General features: G+C 49.1%; 1 protein-coding gene across 2 annotated transcripts in view; it reads left to right on the top strand.

Moving 5' to 3' along the window:
• Window positions 1–1882: 1882 nt before the first annotated feature.
• Window positions 1883–18469, top strand: part of PRKCB (protein kinase C beta) — a 963846-nt gene continuing 947259 nt past the window's right edge. Inside the window, exon 1 of one of the 2 annotated variants that reach the window (XM_086940461.1) lies at window positions 1883–2128. In XM_086940461.1, the coding sequence (XP_086796587.1) occupies window positions 1947–2128 (182 nt within the window). In that variant the 5' untranslated portion in view covers window positions 1883–1946. The remainder of the gene's footprint in view (window positions 2129–18469) is intronic. The other variant, XM_086940462.1, reaches the window with a different exon arrangement.

Genomic DNA, 18469 nt, shown 5'->3' with positions numbered 1-18469 from the left:
CCAGGCTCGAGCCAGATGCCTGGTTTGGGCTCAGCTCCCAGTTCTTTTGACCCTGGAGCCCAAAAACAGCCAAATGTTGTCTGTACTCTGAACTCACGCGCCCAAAGATTAAAGGCAAAGTATTCATTTTTATTGTAAAAGGGAGGAAAAAAGTACCCATCTAGTTGCTAAAATGCACAATGTGAAACCTGAAAAAAATGTCTCAGTCTTGACTTCTCAACTTTACCAAAGTGCCTGATCATAGGCACGTATTTTATGTCAATGTACCTCCTTTTTCTTCATTATTGCATATGAGAGCACCTTGGAATACGTGAGATCAGGATGCGTGCTATACGAAAATCTCTCGTCTTTGATCTAGAATACTAATGTTGCTCCATGTATAACAAGGATATAGTACACATATGGAGTGAATAAAGACAATAGACTTGCCTCTTAATTCACTAATGGCATTGTCATCAAGGCAGGGCGGGCCTGAATATTTCTAAGTTCTTGTTAAATAACCATCATTTTTAATAAATGCATCTCAATGGAGTGATAGCTGATGCATTAAGGTGAAATGCTCCTGCATGCTAAAAAAGAAACTTTTTATTTGTATTTTGAAGAGATGTAATTGTGTACTTGCAATGGGAATAATATATAACAGTACAGGTACTCCTTCTCCAAGAGTAACTGCTTGCTGCTGAGGGTACTCGCCCATTAAAAGCATTAGAATATTGCTGAGAAGTGCTGGTACTATCCCTTCCAAATTGAAGATTTTTAACTATCTTCTTAACCTAAAAAGTACTACTCTAGATGAATTGTTTTATCTCTTTTTAACTTCTTTTAATCGTTGTAACCATTTGTATATACTTGTGTGTGTTCTTTTATGCTGAATAACCGAAATAAAGATATATTGGACGGGAAATGAAAGTGCAGGTACTGAGAACCTAATGGTGACTGCCCATTTAAAGCATTGACTTATTTTACATGATGTCTGTTGCACGAGTTACACGTGAAAAAATTGTCATGTAAGGCTATGCGCCAGATCTCACAGCTAGCTGCCTGCTCCCATAGCTGGGCTCATCTCTCGTTTGTTTACAATTGCACACATCCGCTTTGCTCAGAGCAGTCTCCCTCACCGTTGCATCTCTGCAATACAAGGACAGAGGTGGAGACAGGAACATGCTTACAGCTTTAGCTACAGGAAGCAGGCGGCTCATGCAAATGATGGGAAATAAAATTGCAGTTTATTGGTGAGGGCGGGGCTACTGTGGTTGGGGCGTGTCGTGCTGTCAAAGAGCATGGTGTTGCTGCGGCAGGTGAGGTGACGGAATGTTGGCTCGCGCTAACAAGGCCGGGGGCGTGGCTATGCAAACAAGAGCGGAGACGGCTCTAACGCCATTGGCGCGAGTTTGCTTGGCTCTAAGACGGGCGTGCTTATGTAACGGCTGTCGCGCTACCACGAGACCTCTGCCACCCGCAGTAGCGAAATAAGGAAGGGGGCGTGGATAGGCAAATCTCAGTTATCGGAATGTAGTGGTATTGGTTGAATGGGCGTGGCCGATAACACAGTGGGCGCATATTACGTCAAGCCTACAATGGACTGTACCAGGCAGGTGGGCGTGGTTACGTGGATTGCTTTCGGGAGAGAAGATGTTATCAGCTCCCTCGCGCCCACCTCAGCGCCTGTAGTCAGCAAAGGGGGCGTGTCTTCGCGGCTATACTGTTGCGTGGGGGCGGGCGTCTCGAGCCCTGCTCTTCCGCACTGCTCTGTGAATTACGGAGGCGTGGCTATGCAGATCACCGGGCCCAGGAGGCCCCGTGATAGGCGGAAAGGTTGGAGCTGTGCATTCTCCTGGGCGGTCCTGCGCCGGCAGGGGGCGTGCCCCGGGTCCCGCAGCCCTGCGCCCCCTGGACCCGGGCAGTGAGCGCTCTCTCTCGGGCGGCGGAGGCTGCAGCTCCCGGACATGGCCGAGCCCAGCAGCGTCGCCACCCCGGAGCCCGGGCAGAGCCCCGAGCAGGAGCCGGTGCGCTTCGCCCGGCAGGGCGCGCTGCGGCAGAAGAACGTGCACGAGGTGAAGGAGCACAAATTCACCGCGCGCTTCTTCAAGCAGCCCACCTTCTGCAGCCACTGCACCGACTTCATATGGTGAGATCCCCGGGGGTGAATGGGGGGGGGGACCCCCGCCGCGTCGGCATCATAGGGCGTGGGCCCTGGCATGCAGGGGGCGGGAACAGGTGTGTCAGGTTCCGGGGTGCACCTTACCTTTTGCAGCCATTGCACTGACTTCATATGGTAAGAACCCCGGGGGTGCAGGGGCGGGGGAGACCCCTGCCACGGTGCCACCTGCAGCCTCGGCATCATAGGGCGAGGACCCTGGCATGCAGGGGGCGATGACAGCTGTGGCAGGTTCCGGGGTGCATCCTACCTTTTGCAGCCATTGCACTAACTTTCTATCATAGGAGCCCTGTGGGTAATTTGGTGAGCCTTAAAAGGGGGGGGGGGGGAGACATGCGAGGGGTGCAGCCTGCCCATTGCAGTCACCCCTCTGACTTCATATGATGAGAGACTTGGGGTTCAAGGGGCGGTTGATTGGAGGGGGGTTTGGGGGTGGATGGGGGGATACCTATTTCCCCATCTACACTGACTTGATATGGGGGCGGGGGCTCTAGAGATGGTCCTTCTGAAGTCACTGCACCAACTTCAAATGATGAGCACCTTGGGGTGCAGGGGTGGGTGGCTGGAGGCGGGTGTGAGGGACTTACCCATTGCACCCACTACACTGACTTCTTATGATGAGAACCCTGGGGGTTCAGGGGCGGGAGGGGGCGCCAGAGGTGCTCCTCCTGCACCGACTTCATAGGATGATAACTTTGGGGTGCAGGGGCGGGTGACTGGAGGCGGGTGTGTGTGGGGGGGTGTTACCCATTGCACTTACTGCACTGACTTCCTAGGGTGAGAACCCTGGGGGGAGCAGGAGCGGAAGGCGGGGGGGGGGGGGGTTCTCCAGAGGTGGGTCTTCTGAAGTCACTGCAGCGACTTCATATGAAGAGAATCTTAGGGTGCAGGGGGCGGGTGTGAGGGGGTCACCCATTGCACCTACTGCACTGCCTTCATGTGGTGTGAACCCTGGTGCGTGTGTGTGGGGGGGGGGGAGGAGGAGGGGGGGAGGAGGGTGCACGGAGGGCATCACCGGGACAGGAAGTGTGTGGCCGCCCGGGGTTAGGGCAGATGTGCACCTGCAGTGACTGCCCCGAATTCCAGGTGTCAGACCCTGCAGGGACGGGGGAGGCCCCTAGTGAACGCCACCCACCCGCTGCTGCCATCTCTAATTCTGGAAACTATGTGGGTGCAGGGATAGAGGGAGGGGGGGGGGGGCTCGGGGAACACCACCCACCACTTCTTACTCAGACCTCGCTCAGCCTTGGTGGAGTGGGAGAGCTGGTGGTTGTGGGGCAGGGAGCGCCTAGAAAGAGGTAGCCGGCGCTTGTTTTGTACATGGGTGGGGAGCCAGTCCAGGGACACGGATGAGGTTAAAGAATCGCCGAGAGGCCAGCTTGTGGTGGGGCAAATTGGGCCTCTGAGACCCTCTAGTGGGAGCGCGTGGAGGATAATTTGGCGCATTTGTCATCTGGGGGACGCAGCGTGGGAGGTTTAGAGGGCGCTCCCGAGAAACTGCGCATTGAAGCGGGCACTGGGCGAGGGGAACCCCTGCCACCCGCCTGGCAGTGCCAGCCGAGCGTTCCTGGAGAGCGCAGCAGCCCGAGGGCGGCAGGGCGCATGCTGGGGAGCCCTCGCTCACCAGGTCAGCCCCGGGGCGGTGTCATTTACCTCAGAGCACCCGAGCCAGGGAAGGAGGCTCCGTGGGTGTGTGTAAAACTTGCTGCTGGCGCTGCACTGGGAGGAGAGTGCAGGCGCTATGTACGGGCCTCGAGAGTGCCCACCGAGGCCGGGGAAGGGATGGCGAGGAAAGGGGCCAGTAGGCCGTTGTCTAATGGTTCCCTCTCTTGTATGTTGATAAGGACATCTACACTCACTCACGGGGGGGGGGGGGTGGGAGGACATGGTGGCGCCGTATCCATATTAATGAGGGGACGAGGTAAACAAATAGTGGCAGATATGGGGAACTGGTTGACTATTTGCCTCTCTAATTCCAAAGGTCCAAGCCCCCCCCCCCCCCCCCTCCCTCCCCCGCAGGGGCATCTTTACTAAAGAGCTTTAAGCATCATGCTGGGTCTGATGCCTAAGTGGACTAATGCGTCCTCTGTTGGGGCCTGTGTTCGATCTCACGGTCACAGGTTAAAAACCTGGCTAGTCCTTTCATTCTTCTGAGGTCGATAAAATGAATACACTGAATTTCGGTAACAATAACATCTGTTATTCAGCGCCAAGATACTCTTCTGGGTGAACTTGCACGTTTACAAATTCACATGCTATTTTAACAGGTTTTAAGCAGGAAGGGGTGAGTAAATGTAGTCTTTGTCCGGGCACTTCTGGGTCGGACAAGATCCCACTGGACACCTCACCCTCTGCTCAGCCCTCCCGGAGTGACTGTTGCAGTGCTGGTCTCTCAGCATGCAGTGCTGTGGTGTTTGGAGGAGAGACGGCTCCTGTAGTGTAGTGCTGAATTATCGGACGATGCTTTAGAGCAGTGCTGGGTTATTTAAGGTTGATCTGGTTCTGTGGTGGGTTATTATTGGCGCTGTTCTGGGGTATTGGGGGTTTCTATAGAGTAACGTTGAGTTATTTGAGGTTGGTATGGTACTGTGGTGTGTTATCATTAGTGAGAGGGCGCTGTTCTGGGGTATTCGGCAGTTGTAGTACCCAGTTATTGGGGGTTGCTGCTCTGCAGTGATTGGTGGTTGCTGTAGTGCAGTGCTGGGCTTTTTGGGGTTGGTTTGGTGCTGGGCTGTGGTATTTAGGGCTGAATGGTGCTGTGTTGGGGTACTTGGATGGTGCATTACTCAGTTATTGGAAAAAGAACACTTGATGGACAGAATGCAGAACAATGTCATACATTCACCCCAGTACAGAGATCTGGGCCTAAATCCATCGTTTTTTTGCTAACAATTCCATTCCAGTTTGGACCCAGCTATATGCAAATACAGTCCAGCCTGAACTGCCAGGCCAGGTCCTCCTTGGACTGGAAACCAGCACCCTAGGACCTGCTTCAGGCTTTCAACTCAGTTATTGGGGCTGCTGTTGTGTAGTGATTGTTTATTGGGGGTTTCTATAGAGTAACGTTGGGTTATTTGGGGTTGTTATGGGACTGTGGTAGGTTATTACTGGTGAGAGGGCGTTCTGGTGTGTTAGGCGCGTACAGTACTCATTTATTGGGGGTTGCTACAGTGAAGGGTTGTGGTATTGAGGGTTGCATGGTGCTGTGTCGAGGTATTAGGATGGCGCAGTACTCAATTATTGGAGGTTGCTTAGTGCTGCGCTGTGGCATTGTGGGTTTGAAGGTGCTGTGTTGGGGTATTAGGCTGGTGCAGTACTCAGTTATTGGAGGTTGCTTAGTGCTGCGCTGTCGTATTGTGGGTTTGAAGGTGCTGTGTTGGGGTATTAGGCTGGTGCAGTACTCAATTATTGGAGGTTGCTTAGTGCTGCGCTGTGGTATTGTGGGTTTGAAGGTGCTGTGTTGGGGTATTAGGATGGCGCAGTACTCAATTATTGGAGGTTGCTTAGTGCTGCGCTGTCGTATTGTGGGTTTGAAGGTGCTGTGTTGGGGTATTAGGATGGCGCAGTACTCAATTATTGGAGGTTGCTTAGTGCTGCGCTGTCGTATTGTGGGTTTGAAGGTGCTGTGTTGGGGTATTAGGCTGGTGCAGTACCCAATTATTGGAGGTTGCTTAGTGCTGCGCTGTGGTATTGTGGGTTTGAAGGTGCTGTGTTGGGGTATTAGGCTGGTGCAGTACTCAATTATTGGAGGTTGCTTAGTGCTGCGCGGTGGTATTGTGGGTTTGAAGGTGCTGTGTTGGGGTATTAGGATGGCGCAGTACTCAATTATTGGAGGTTGCTTAGTGCTGCGCTGTGGTATTGTGGGTTTGATGGTGCTGTGTTGGGGTATTAGGCTGGTGCAGTACTCAGTTACTGGTGGTTGATGTGCTGCACGGCTTGGGTATTGGAGGTCGGTGCAGTGCTGCGATATTGTATGTTGGCAGATGGTGCAATTTAGGTTCATTGTGGGCTCTGTGGTGCAGTGCTGGGTTACTTGGAATGGGGGGGGGTCTGAATCAGTGCAAACATGGGTTATTTATGAGTGGCTTTAGGTCAAAGCGGAGTTATTTGGACCAAGTCTGGTACTTTGCTGAGTTATTGGTGAATCGTAGTGCGGTACTGGGTTATTTGGCATTGTATGGTGCTGTGTGGGGTGATTGTGGACTGAAGAGTGCTGTCTTCGGCCATTAAAGTGGTGCAGTACTCAGTTGGTTTGCTGCAGTGATTGGCTATTGTGGGGTTGTATGATACATTGTAGGTCCATTGTGGGTTGGCGTGGTGCTCTGTTGGGTTATTTAGATTGTGATGGTCTAGTGCTGGGTAATGGAGGGTTGCTAACGTGCAAAGGTGGGTATTTGAGGGTTGGTACAGGTTCGTGCTGAGTTATTTGGGCCCTGTCTGGTACAGGGCCGAGTTATTGGGGTTTGCTAGCGTGCTGGGCTGTTGGTGGGTTTGCGTGGCATAGTGCTGAGTGGGTGAAGTTAATAGATGACAGAATTCAGGCTTTGGGGGTTAGCATGATTCGATTCAGGGGTGTTTTGGGGTTACCGTAGTGCAGCTGGTGGTTATATTTCAGCAACGTGTAGTATTGAAATTGTTGCAGTGCTAAATGTGTGGGTTTAGTAGAGTGCGGAGCTGGCTGTCTTTAAGGATTACTGTGGGGTGAGAGTAGTGTATTTTGTGGTTTGTGTGTTGGTGCCTTGCGTAATAAGGCGTGGTGCATGGGTGTATGTGTTTGATTGCATGCAGTGGTGCAGCGTTGTGTTTTATGGTGAAGTATTCGCGATCTAAAGTATTGTTTTACTTGTCATTGTGGTTTTGTGTGGTGGGTTTGAGGGGAGTAAGGCTGGGGCTGGTTGTGCTGGATTCTGTTGGAAAAATATGATACGCTGTTTGTTTTTCATAGAGACCTCTGGATATGGGTCTAGTAGAGCTTAGCGCTGGGGTGTTGGTTTAAGTCGTATAGTGAAGAAGTGGGGCAGTATGGCACAGTATAATAGTGGCCCGAGGTTACCACATCGGAGGATGGCCTGACGTGGCGATAGGGGCTTTGGTGTATTGCAGAACTGTTTGTTTGGGGGATGGTGTGGCTGGGTTGCCACATCGGAGGATTGGCTGGTGCAGGCCAGAAGCGTTGGTGTGCTGCAATGGTGGCACAGGCTGCTGCCCTGGGTTAGTCTCAGGTGTGCAGTGCTGGGCTGGCAGACTGCAGCACTGGGACCCTAGGCCGGCCCATAGTACTGGGGGGAAGGCAGTGTGCATCACTGTGGTGTCTGATGGTCTGACCGCTTGCATTTGGTGAGATTTGTAGATCTGGGGCGCACCAATCCGGGGTACTTGTGACTGCAGGAGTGTTTTGGCTCTTGTACTCTGCTTTGCTAAATAATTGTGACCCACCAGTGTACAGCGCAGGGTTAAGTGTAACGTAGACATGTACCCAATGAACTGATTGTGGTGGCATTCCACAGTACTGGGATATTTGTAGCACATACAGTGCTGCGGTGTTCCTGGGCCTGGCAGCATTCCGTGCAGGGCCGTAGCTTCCATGGGTGCGGCAGGTGCAGTGGCACCAGGGTACAGAGGCCTAATACGCCCATGGAACCCGCAGCTTCAGATAAAGGAAGTTACTCTTCTCTTAGAATCCATGAAATCTGGCTCACCCATGGACATCATCCCTGCCAGGATTTCTACTACATTCGCGGAACAATTAGCTCCTTCATTCGGCTCTATACTAAACTGCTCCCTTAGGGAAGGCTGCCTTCCTTCGGCCTGGAAGGATGTGCAGATTAGACCAATACGGAAATATCCCAAGATCGCGACCACTGAAATTAATAATTATCGACCTATGTCTCTTTTGCCTCTACAGTCAAAACTCATTGAGAAATATATTAATAGACATCTGTCTAACTACTTGGAAACTTATCAATAACTGGACATTTCCCAATCAGGATTTAGGGCCAAACATAACACAGAGGCAGTCCTTATTGAAGTCACTGATAATATACATATGGCTGCTGACAAGGGACAAGCGGTACTGTTGGTGCTGCTTGACCTGTCAGCAGCGTTTGACACCATTTCACATCACATCCTTTTGGAAAGACTTCATGATATAGGTATTCAGGGGCAAGCTTTGAATTGGATTACTAGCTTTCTTACAGATCGAACTCATACAGTTACAATGGGTTCATTTAAATCTAGCACGACCAAGGTGAGCAAGGAAGTCCCGCAGGGATCTTGCTTAAGTCCTACCCTTTTCAATATATATGTTACTCCCCTGGCCAGGCTGATGAGATCTTTGGGATTTATTCCAATCTCATATGCTGATGACACCCAGCTCCGGCTAACATTTGATAAAAATACTCCCAACATTGATCTACTTTTCTCTGAGGGCATGAAAACTATCGCTGCCTGGATGCGCAACAACTATTTACAACTTAATGGAGGCAAATCAGAGATCATGTTGTTTGGAGGAGCTACCACTTATTGGTCACCTAACTGGTGGCCGGAAGAGCTGGGAAGTGCCCCCATTCCCAAAGAAGTGGTTAAGAATCTGGGTGTTAGGATCGACCGTAGACTCACTCATAACACACATGCCAATGTCATTGCAGGTATCTGCTATTATAAGGTATCTGCTATTATATCTTGGGCCTCTTGCAGAGGATTTTTCCACTCTTGCCTCCTTCCACCAAAAAAACCCCTTATACAGGCCCTGATATTGAGCAGACATGTCTACTGCAATGGTTTGTTGTTTTCGGCCAATGAAAGTGCCATTAACAAACTTCAGGTGGTGCAGAACACTGCTGCCCGACTCACCACTAACGTCGCATCCAAAACACCCTTCGGACCTATGCTCAATCAACTTCATTGGCTCCCCATAAAGAAAAGGCTAAAATTCAAAATAGGCTGCATTATTCATAAAGCTTGTAATGGCAAGGGCCCCAAGTATCTCACTAATAAACTCTCCCCTTATACAGCATTACGCAATCTTAGATCCAGTAGTGAGCATTTGCTAACCGTCCCCAGAATCAAAAAAGCTCGTAGTGGTGGCAGATCTTTTTCCTATTTTGCCCCCCGATTCTGGAATGATTTGCCTTCTTCGTTACACTCAGGACAGAACTTGGCTCAATTTAGAAAAATGCTCAAGACCCACCTCTTCTAAATGTATTTCCTGAATTTTGATGTCTATGTCCGAAGCGCCGAGAATACCCTCATGGGTGATTCAGCGCTATACAAATAAATAAATATCAAAGATCAAATACAGTGCTGTAATATGTGCAGTGCTGGGATATTTCTAATGCTGGCACTGTACAGTGCTGTAATATGTGCAGTGCTGGGATACTTGTAATGCTGGCACTGTACAGTGCTGTAATATGTGCACTGCTGGGATATTTGTAATGCTGGCACTGTACAGTGCTGGGATATTTGTAATGCTGGCACTGTACAGTGCTGGGATATTTGTAATGCTGGCACTGTACAGTGCTGTAATCTGTGCAGTGCTGGGATATTTGTAATGCTAGCACTGTACAGTGCTTTAATATGTGTAGTGCTGGGATATTTCTAATGCTGGCACTGTACAGTGCTGGGATATTTGTAATGCTGGCACTGTACAGTGCTGTAATATGTGCAGTGCTGGGATATTTGTAATGCTTGCAGCACTCACTGTTCAGTAATGGATGACATTGGCTGTATACAGTGTAAGGTATTTATGGCGCTGGCAGCATTCATTGCGCAGATATTCATGGTATCCATAGTGCAGTACAGAGGTGGAATACGTGTGGTGCTGGCGGTATACAGTGCTCTGTGTTTGTGACACTGGCGGTAGACAGTACTCACTGCTTGTGGTGCTGGCAGTGTACGGTCCTGGAATACGCGTGATGCTGGCAGAATACAGTAATCAAGGCTAGTGGTGCTGGCGGTGGGTGTACAGTGCTGTAATAGCAATAGTGCTGACATGTAGTGCTTAGCAATTTATGGTGATGACAGTACACAGTCCTGCGACACCTGTGGCCCTGACAGTGTGCAGTGCTCGGATATTTGTGGAGCTGACACATGCAGTGCACAGATATTTGTGGAGCTGACACGTGCAGTGCACAGATATTTGTGGAGCTGACACGTGCAGTGCACAGATATTTGTGGAGCTGACACGTGCAGTGCGCGGATATTTATGGAGCTGACGCGTGCAGTGCACTGATATTTGGGATGGTGGCAGCATGCAGTGAGTTTGGGCTCCACAAAGGTGTGGTGCTGGGATATTTTGGAGACTGAAGTAGTCTATTGCTGATATGCCTGGCTGAGTAGACTAGACTGACATAGTGCGGGTCAGTGTTGTACATGTCCATTGCCTTCGCAGTGTGGACTCTTTAACCCACTTTGGTGTACAGTGCTGGGTTAATTGTGGCACTCACATATTTATTACCCAATACTTGGATTTTGTTGTGATGCTTGTGTGCAGTCCTGAGATATCAATGGCGGAGGAAGTTTGAAAGCTGCGATTTTGTGGCTTTCACGTTGTAGGGTAGTTTGGTAGACAGTATTAGGTTACTTGTGCAACTAAGTTTGCAAAATTCTGATATATTTGTGGTTCTGACACTATATAGTGATTCGATACTTGTGAAACTGGCAGTTTACAGTGCTGGGGCATTTGTGGATGAGATACTTGTGAAACTGGCAGCTTACAGTGCTGGGGCATTTGTGGATCAGATACTTGTGAAACTGGCAGCTTACAGTGCTGGGGCATTTGTGGATCAGATACTTGTGAAACTGGCAGCTTACAGTGCTGGGGCATTTGTGGATCAGATACTTGTGAAACTGGCAGCTTACAGTGCTGGGGCATTTGTGGATCAGATACTTGTGAAACTGGCAGCTTACAGTGCTGGGGCATTTGTGGATCAGATACTTGTGAAACTGGCGGTTTACAGGGCCGGGGCATTTGTGGATCAGATACTTGTGAAACTGGCAGCTTACAGTGCTGGGGCATTTGTGGATCAGATACTTGTGAAACTGGCGGTTTACAGGGCCGGGGCATTTGTGGATCAGATACTTGTGAAACTGGCAGCTTACAGTGCTGGGGTATTTGTGGATCAGATACTTGTGAAACTGGCGGTTTACAGGGCCGGGGCATTTGTGGATCAGATACTTGTGAAACTGGCAGCTTACAGTGCTGGGGTATTTGTGGATCAGATACTTGTGAAACTGGCAGCTTACAGTGCCGGGGCATTTGTGGATCAGATACTTGTGAAACTGGCAGCTTACAGTGCTGGGGCATTTGTGGATCAGATACTTGTGAAACTGGCAGCTTACAGTGCTGGGGCATTTGTGGATCAGATACTTGTGAAACTGGCAGCTTACAGTGCTGGGGCATTTGTGGATCAGATACTTGTGAAACTGGCGGTTTACAGGGCCGGGGCATTTGTGGATCAGATACTTGTGAAACTGGCAGCTTACAGTGCTGGGGCATTTGTGGATCAGATACTTGTGAAACTGGCGGTTTACAGGGCCGGGGCATTTGTGGATCAGATACTTGTGAAACTGGCAGCTTACAGTGCTGGGGTATTTGTGGATCAGATACTTGTGAAACTGGCAGCTTACAGTGCTGGGGCATTTGTGGATCAGATACTTGTGAAACTGGCAGCTTACAGTGCTGGGGCATTTGTGGATCAGATACTTGTGAAACTGGCAGCTTACAGTGCTGGGGCATTTGTGGATCAGATACTTGTGAAACTGGCAGCTTACAGTGCTGGGGCATTTGTGGATCAGATACTTGTGAAACTGGCAGCTTACAGTGCTGGGGCATTTGTGGATCAGATACTTGTGAAACTGGCAGCTTACAGTGCTGGGGTATTTGTGGATGAGATACTTGTGAAACTGGCAGCTTACAGTGCTGGGGCATTTGTGGATCAGATACTTGTGAAACTGGCAGCTTACAGTGCTGGGGCATTTGTGGATCAGATACTTGTGAAACTGGCAGCTTACAGTGCTGGGGCATTTGTGGATCAGATACTTGTGAAACTGGCGGTTTACAGGGCCGGGGCATTTGTGGATCAGATACTTGTGAAACTGGCAGCTTACAGTGCTGGGGTATTTGTGGATCAGATACTTGTGAAACTGGCAGCTTACAGTGCTGGGGCATTTGTGGATCAGATACTTGTGAAACTGGCGGTTTACAGGGCCGGGGCATTTGTGGATCAGATACTTGTGAAACTGGCAGCTTACAGTGCTGGGGTATTTGTGGATCAGATACTTGTGAAACTGGCAGCTTACAGTGCTGGGGCATTTGTGGATCAGATACTTGTGAAACTGGCAGCTTACAGTGCTGGGGCATTTGTGGATCAGATACTTGTGAAACTGGCAGCTTACAGTGCTGGGGCATTTGTGGATCAGATACTTGTGAAACTGGCAGCTTACAGTGCTGGGGCATTTGTGGATCAGATACTTGTGAAACTGGCAGCTTACAGTGCTGGGGCATTTGTGGATCAGATACTTGTGAAACTGGCAGCTTACAGTGCTGGGGTATTTGTGGATGAGATACTTGTGAAACTGGCAGCTTACAGTGCTGGGGCATTTGTGGATCAGATACTTGTGAAACTGGCAGTTTACAGTGCTGTGGCATTTGTGGATCAGATACTTGTGAAACTGGCAGCTTACAGTGCTGGGGCATTTGTGGATCAGATACTTGTGAAACTGGCTGCTTACAGTGCTGGGGCATTTGTGGATGAGATACTTGTGAAACTGGCAGCTTACAGTGCTGGGGCATTTGTGGATCAGATACTTGTGAAACTGGCAGCTTACAGTGCTGGGGCATTTGTGGATGAGATACTTGTGAAACTGGCAGCTTACAGTGCTGGGGCATTTGTGGATCAGATACTTGTGAAACTGGCAGCTTACAGTGCTGGGGCATTTGTGGATCAGATACTTGTGAAACTGGCAGCTTACAGTGCTGGGGCATTTGTGGATCAGATACTTGTGAAACTGGCAGCTTACAGTGCTGGGGTATTTGTGGATGAGATACTTGTGAAACTGGCAGCTTACAGTGCTGGGGCATTTGTGGATCAGATACTTGTGAAACTGGCAGCTTACAGTGCTGTGGCATTTGTGGATCAGATACTTGTGAAACTGGCAGCTTACAGTGCTGGGGCATTTGTGGATCAGATACTTGTGAAACTGGCAACTTACAGTGCTGGGATATTTGTGGATCAGATACTTGTGAAACTGGCAGCTTACAGTGCTGGGATATTTGTGGATCAGATACTTGTGAAACTGGCAGCTTACAGTGCTGGGGCATTTGTGGATCAGATACTTGTGAAACTGGCAGCTTACAGTGCTGGGGCATTTGTGGATCAGATACTTGTGAAACTGGCAACTTACAGTGCTGGGATATTTGTGGATCAGATACTTGTGAAACTGGCAACTTACAGTGCTGGGGCATTTGTGGATCAGATACTTGTGAAACTGGCAACTTACAGTGCTGGGGCATTTGTGGATGAGATACTTGTGAAACTGGCAGCTTACAGTGCTGGGGCATTTGTGGATCAGATACTTGTGAAACTGGCAGCTTACAGTGCTGGGGTATTTGTGGATCAGATACTTGTGAAACTGGCAGCTTACAGTGCTGGGGTATTTGTGGATCAGATACAAGGCAGCTTGCAGTGCTGAGGCATTTGTGGATCAGATACTTGTGAAACTGGCAGCTTACAGTGCTGGGGCATTTGTGGATCAGATACTTGTGAAACTGGCAGCTTACAGTGCTGGGGCATTTGTGAATCAGATACTTGTGAAACTGGCAGCTTGCAGTGCTGGGGCATTTGTGAATCAGATACTTGTGAATTGGCAGCTTACAGTGCTGGGGTATTTGTGGATCAGATACAAGGCAGCTTGCAGTGCTGAGGCATTTGTGGATCAGATACTTGTGAAACTGGCAGCTTACAGTGCTGGGGCATTTGTGGATCAGATACTTGTGAAACTGGCAGCTTGCAGTGCTGGGGCATTTGTGGATGAGATACTTGTGAAACTGGCAGCTTACAGTGCTGGGGCATTTGTGGATCAGATACAATGCAGCTTGCAGTGCTGAGGCATTTGTGGATCAGATACTTGTGAAACTGGCAGCTTACAGTGCTGGGGCATTTGTGGATCAGATACTTGTGAAACTGGCAGCTTACAGTGCTGGGGCATTTGTGAATCAGATACTTGTGAATTGGCAGCTTACAGTGCTGGGGCATGTGTGGATCAGATACAAGGCAGCTTGCAGTGCTGAGGCATTTGTGGATCAGATACTTGTGAAACTGGCAGCTTACAGTGCTGGGGCATTTGTGAATCAGATACTTGTGAAACTGGCAGCTTGCAGTGCTGGGGCATTTGTGAATCAGATACTTGTGAAACTGACAGCTTACAGTGCTAGGATATCCATGGATCTGAAATTAGAAAGTGCTTTGATACTTGTGAAAGTGGCAGCTCACTGTGCTTGGCTTTGTGTGAATCTGGCAGTGTGCAGTGTCTGGATATCTGTAATACTTGCAGTGCGGTGGCACGTTTGAACCTGACAGAACAAAGCTTTGAAATAATACATCTCTGTCAATGTACAGCACCTGTGATGTTGGCAGTGTAGCGCCTCGAAAGCCATGTGAGCGCCCACTGCTTTTGATTCTTGACCTGGTTTGTGGTTTGCTGAGTGCTGCGGTCCTTCGGACGTTGGGGCTGTGTTTATGGGGTGTTTCTGAGGTTGCTCCCTTTTTGGGAGGTTGCAGCCTGTGTGGGTGGCTGACGGCTGCAGTGCTGGGTCCGCAGCTGGCTGGGAGGGTGCAGTCAGTGAATGTTCACTATTGGTAGTACGCCGTGCCAGGGCATATGGCACACCAGTGGTTTGGGGGAGTTTTCAACAATAGCGATTTTATATTTGTAGAACTGGACTCATGCACAACACTGCTTAGAGCATACAGTGCTGCAGTATTTGCGCCCCGGACAGTATACATTATTTGTAATGCTGGTAGCATACAGTGACTGGATGTCTTTGGTGCAGGTGGTATACGACATTTGTAATGCTGGTAGTATACAGTGGCTGGATGTAATGCTGGAAGCGTACAGTGAATGGATGTCTCTGGTGCAGGTGGTATACAATATATGTAATGCTGGTAGTTACATCGAGTGGCTGTCTCTGGTGCAGGCAGAATACAATATTTGTAATGCTAGTAGTATACAGCTCTGGTGCAGGGACTATACATAGGGAGCAGGGTCAAGACTGATTTCCATATGGCTGGGTTCAAACTGGAATGGCCTGGGGAGCAAAAAACGAGAGATGTATGCCAAGATCTCTGTACAGGGGTGAATGTATGACATTGTTCTGCATTTTGTCAATCAGTTGTTCTTTCTGGATTTGTCAACCCGAGTGGGATGGGTATGCCCAGACGTGGGTACTGTGCTCTTCATGCCATTGGAGTCAAGCTATCCTGGCTGATGAGGGGTCAGACCAGGGCCGGAATGGGAACCAAAACCGGCCCTGGCGAAGTGCTCGGCCGCCTCTCCCCCCCGGGGGGTTTGGGGGTGCGACCGAGCCCTTTGCCATGGCAGTTTTCGGCCGATTTTGTTACAGGGCCGATTTTGAAGCTATGAGGCAAAAACGGCCCTTTAACAAAAACGGTCCCCAGGGGCCCAACACTGGCCCCCACCCATGCGGTGCACCGGGGGATTGCCCAGTGCCCGAAACGGCCAGTCCGGGCCTGGGTCAGACCCCGAAACCGGTCCTAGTATGCTTGTTTCCGGTCCAGGGAGGACCTGGCCCGACAGTTTGGGCTAGACTGTTCCCATTGGGTGGAGGGTCAAGACTGATTTGCATATGGCTGGGTCTAAACTGGAATGGCCTGGGGAGTAAAAAACGATAGATGTATGCCAAGATCTCTGTACAGGGGTGAATGTATGACATTGTTCTGCATTCTGTCCATCAATTGTTCTTTTTGCATTTATCACCCTGAGTGGGACGGGTATGTCCAGACGTGGGTCCTGTGCTCTTCATGCCACTAGAGTCAAGCTATCCTGGCTGATGAGAGGTGAAACCCTGAAATCAGTCCTAGGATGCCTGTTTCCAATCCAGGGAGGACCTGGCCTGGCAGTTCGGGCTTGACTGTTCCCATTGGGCACAGGGTGAAGACTGATTTGCATATGGCTGGGTTCAAACTGGAATAGCATGGTAAGCAAAAAAAGGATGGATTTAGGCTCAGATCTCTGTACAGTGGTGAATGTATGGTCTGCATTCAGTCCATCAATTGCTCCTTTTGCAGTAGTAGTATACAGTTAGTGGATGTGACTGGTGCAGGAGGAATGCAATATTTGTAATGCTGGTAGTACACAGCATCTGGATATCTGCGGTGCAGACTATAGGCAATGTATGTAATAATGGAACTATACAGCGACTGGATGTACTGCTGGCAGTATACAGCGACTGGATGTAATGCTGGGAGTATACAGCGACTGAATGTCTCTGGTGCAGGCAGTATACAATATTTGTAATGCTTAGAGTATACAGCGACTGTGTGTAATGCTGGGAGTATTCAGGGACTTGATGTCTCTGGTGCATGCAGTATACAATATTTGTTATGCTGGTAGTATACAGTGTCTGGATATCTTCAGTGGAGGCAGTATACAATATTTATAATGCTGGTACTATGGAACATCTGGATGTCTCTGGTGCAGGCAGTATACAGTATTTGTAATTTTGGTAGCATATAGCATCTGGATGTCTGTTGTGCAGGCAGTATGCAATATTTGTAATACTGGAAATATACAATGACTGGATGTAATAATACTGGTAGTATATGAATGAATGAATGAAAGAGCTTTTATATAGCGCAACATTCACTCCAAGGAGTATCTTGGCTCTGTTAGCGGGAGATAAAAAGGCAACTGAGTAGGAGAAATAGCTGGCATAGATCTATGATGTTAGAGCATTTGATAAGAGACATACAGTGTTATCTGGGATACCAAAGATCCAAGTTTTTAAGGACTTCCTAAAATTGAGTTCTGTTTGTGAGTGTCTAAGCTGTGTTGGCAAGGAGTTCCAGACTTTGGTCCCTAGGACCGCCAAAGTCTCCCCCCCCCCCTAGTTTTAAGTTTAACATTGGGTACTATTAGAAATTTCTCAGAAGATGACCGTAGAGTGCGTTGGGTAGTGTATGGTTTAGTTTTGACATTTAGATATTCTGGTCCTTTTTTGTTGTTGTTTTATAAATGATAATCAGGACCTTAACCCCTTCCATGCTGCCGTCGGCCATTGGCTGACGGCAGCACTACCTCGCTGGTGCTGCCTTTGGCCAATGGCCGATGCGGCCCGCCCGTTTTTTAAAACGCCGCACTGCTGCGAAATCGCGGAAGCAGCCAACGGGTTAAAAAGAATCCTCTTATGGACCGGCAGCCAATGGAGGGTTTTTAGTGCTGTTGCTGAGGAGGAGTCTCTGGGTAGTTTGAGCACCAGCCTCGCCGCAGCACTCTGGACTAGTCTTCGCAGGACCTTTTTATTGGTTCCTTCATAAAGACTATTACAGTAGTCCAGGCGAGATAGAGTTAAGGCTGCTACCACTGTCTTCTTGGCCGGCATATAGAGTGACTGGATGTCTCTGGTGCATGCACTATACAATATCTGTAACGCTGGCAGTATACATGACTGGATGTCTCTGGCGCAAGCAGTATACATTATCTGTAATGCTGGGAGTATACAGTGACTGGATGTAATGCCGGTAGTATACAGTGTCTGGATGTTTCTGGTGCATGCAGAATACAATATTTGTAATACTGGAAGTATATAGCACTTTGATGTTGGTAGTGCAGGCTGTACGCAATATTTTTAATGCTGGGCGTATACAGCGACCAGATGTCTCTGGTGCAGGCACTATACAGTATTTGTAATGCTGGGAGTATACAGCGACTGGATGTAATGCTGGGAGTATGCAGTGCCTCGATGTCTCTGGTGCAGGCACTATACAGTATTTGTAATGCTGGGAGTATACAGCGACTGGATGTAATGCTGGGAGTATGCAGTGCCTCGATGTCTCTGGTGCAGGCACTATACAGTATTTGTAATGCTGGAAGTATAAAGTGTCTGGATGTCTTCGGTGCAGGCCGTACAATATACTTAGATTTCTGTGCGGCTGCGTCCATACTCTATTGGAATCGTTGCAGTGGCGGCTGTCTATGGTATTTGAACATTTGTGATTCTGGCGCATGGAGTGTGTGTTTCTTTGTGGTCTAGCAGCAATATCTGCTGTGATATTTGTGGTGCTGTGAGTACAC

Source organism: Lissotriton vulgaris, chromosome 10 (genome assembly GCF_964263255.1).
Source record: "Lissotriton vulgaris chromosome 10, aLisVul1.2, whole genome shotgun sequence".
NCBI lineage: Eukaryota > Metazoa > Chordata > Amphibia > Caudata > Salamandridae > Lissotriton > Lissotriton vulgaris.
The sequence above is the reverse complement of the archived record's forward strand: the minus strand, read 5'-3'. Positions and strand labels throughout refer to the sequence as shown.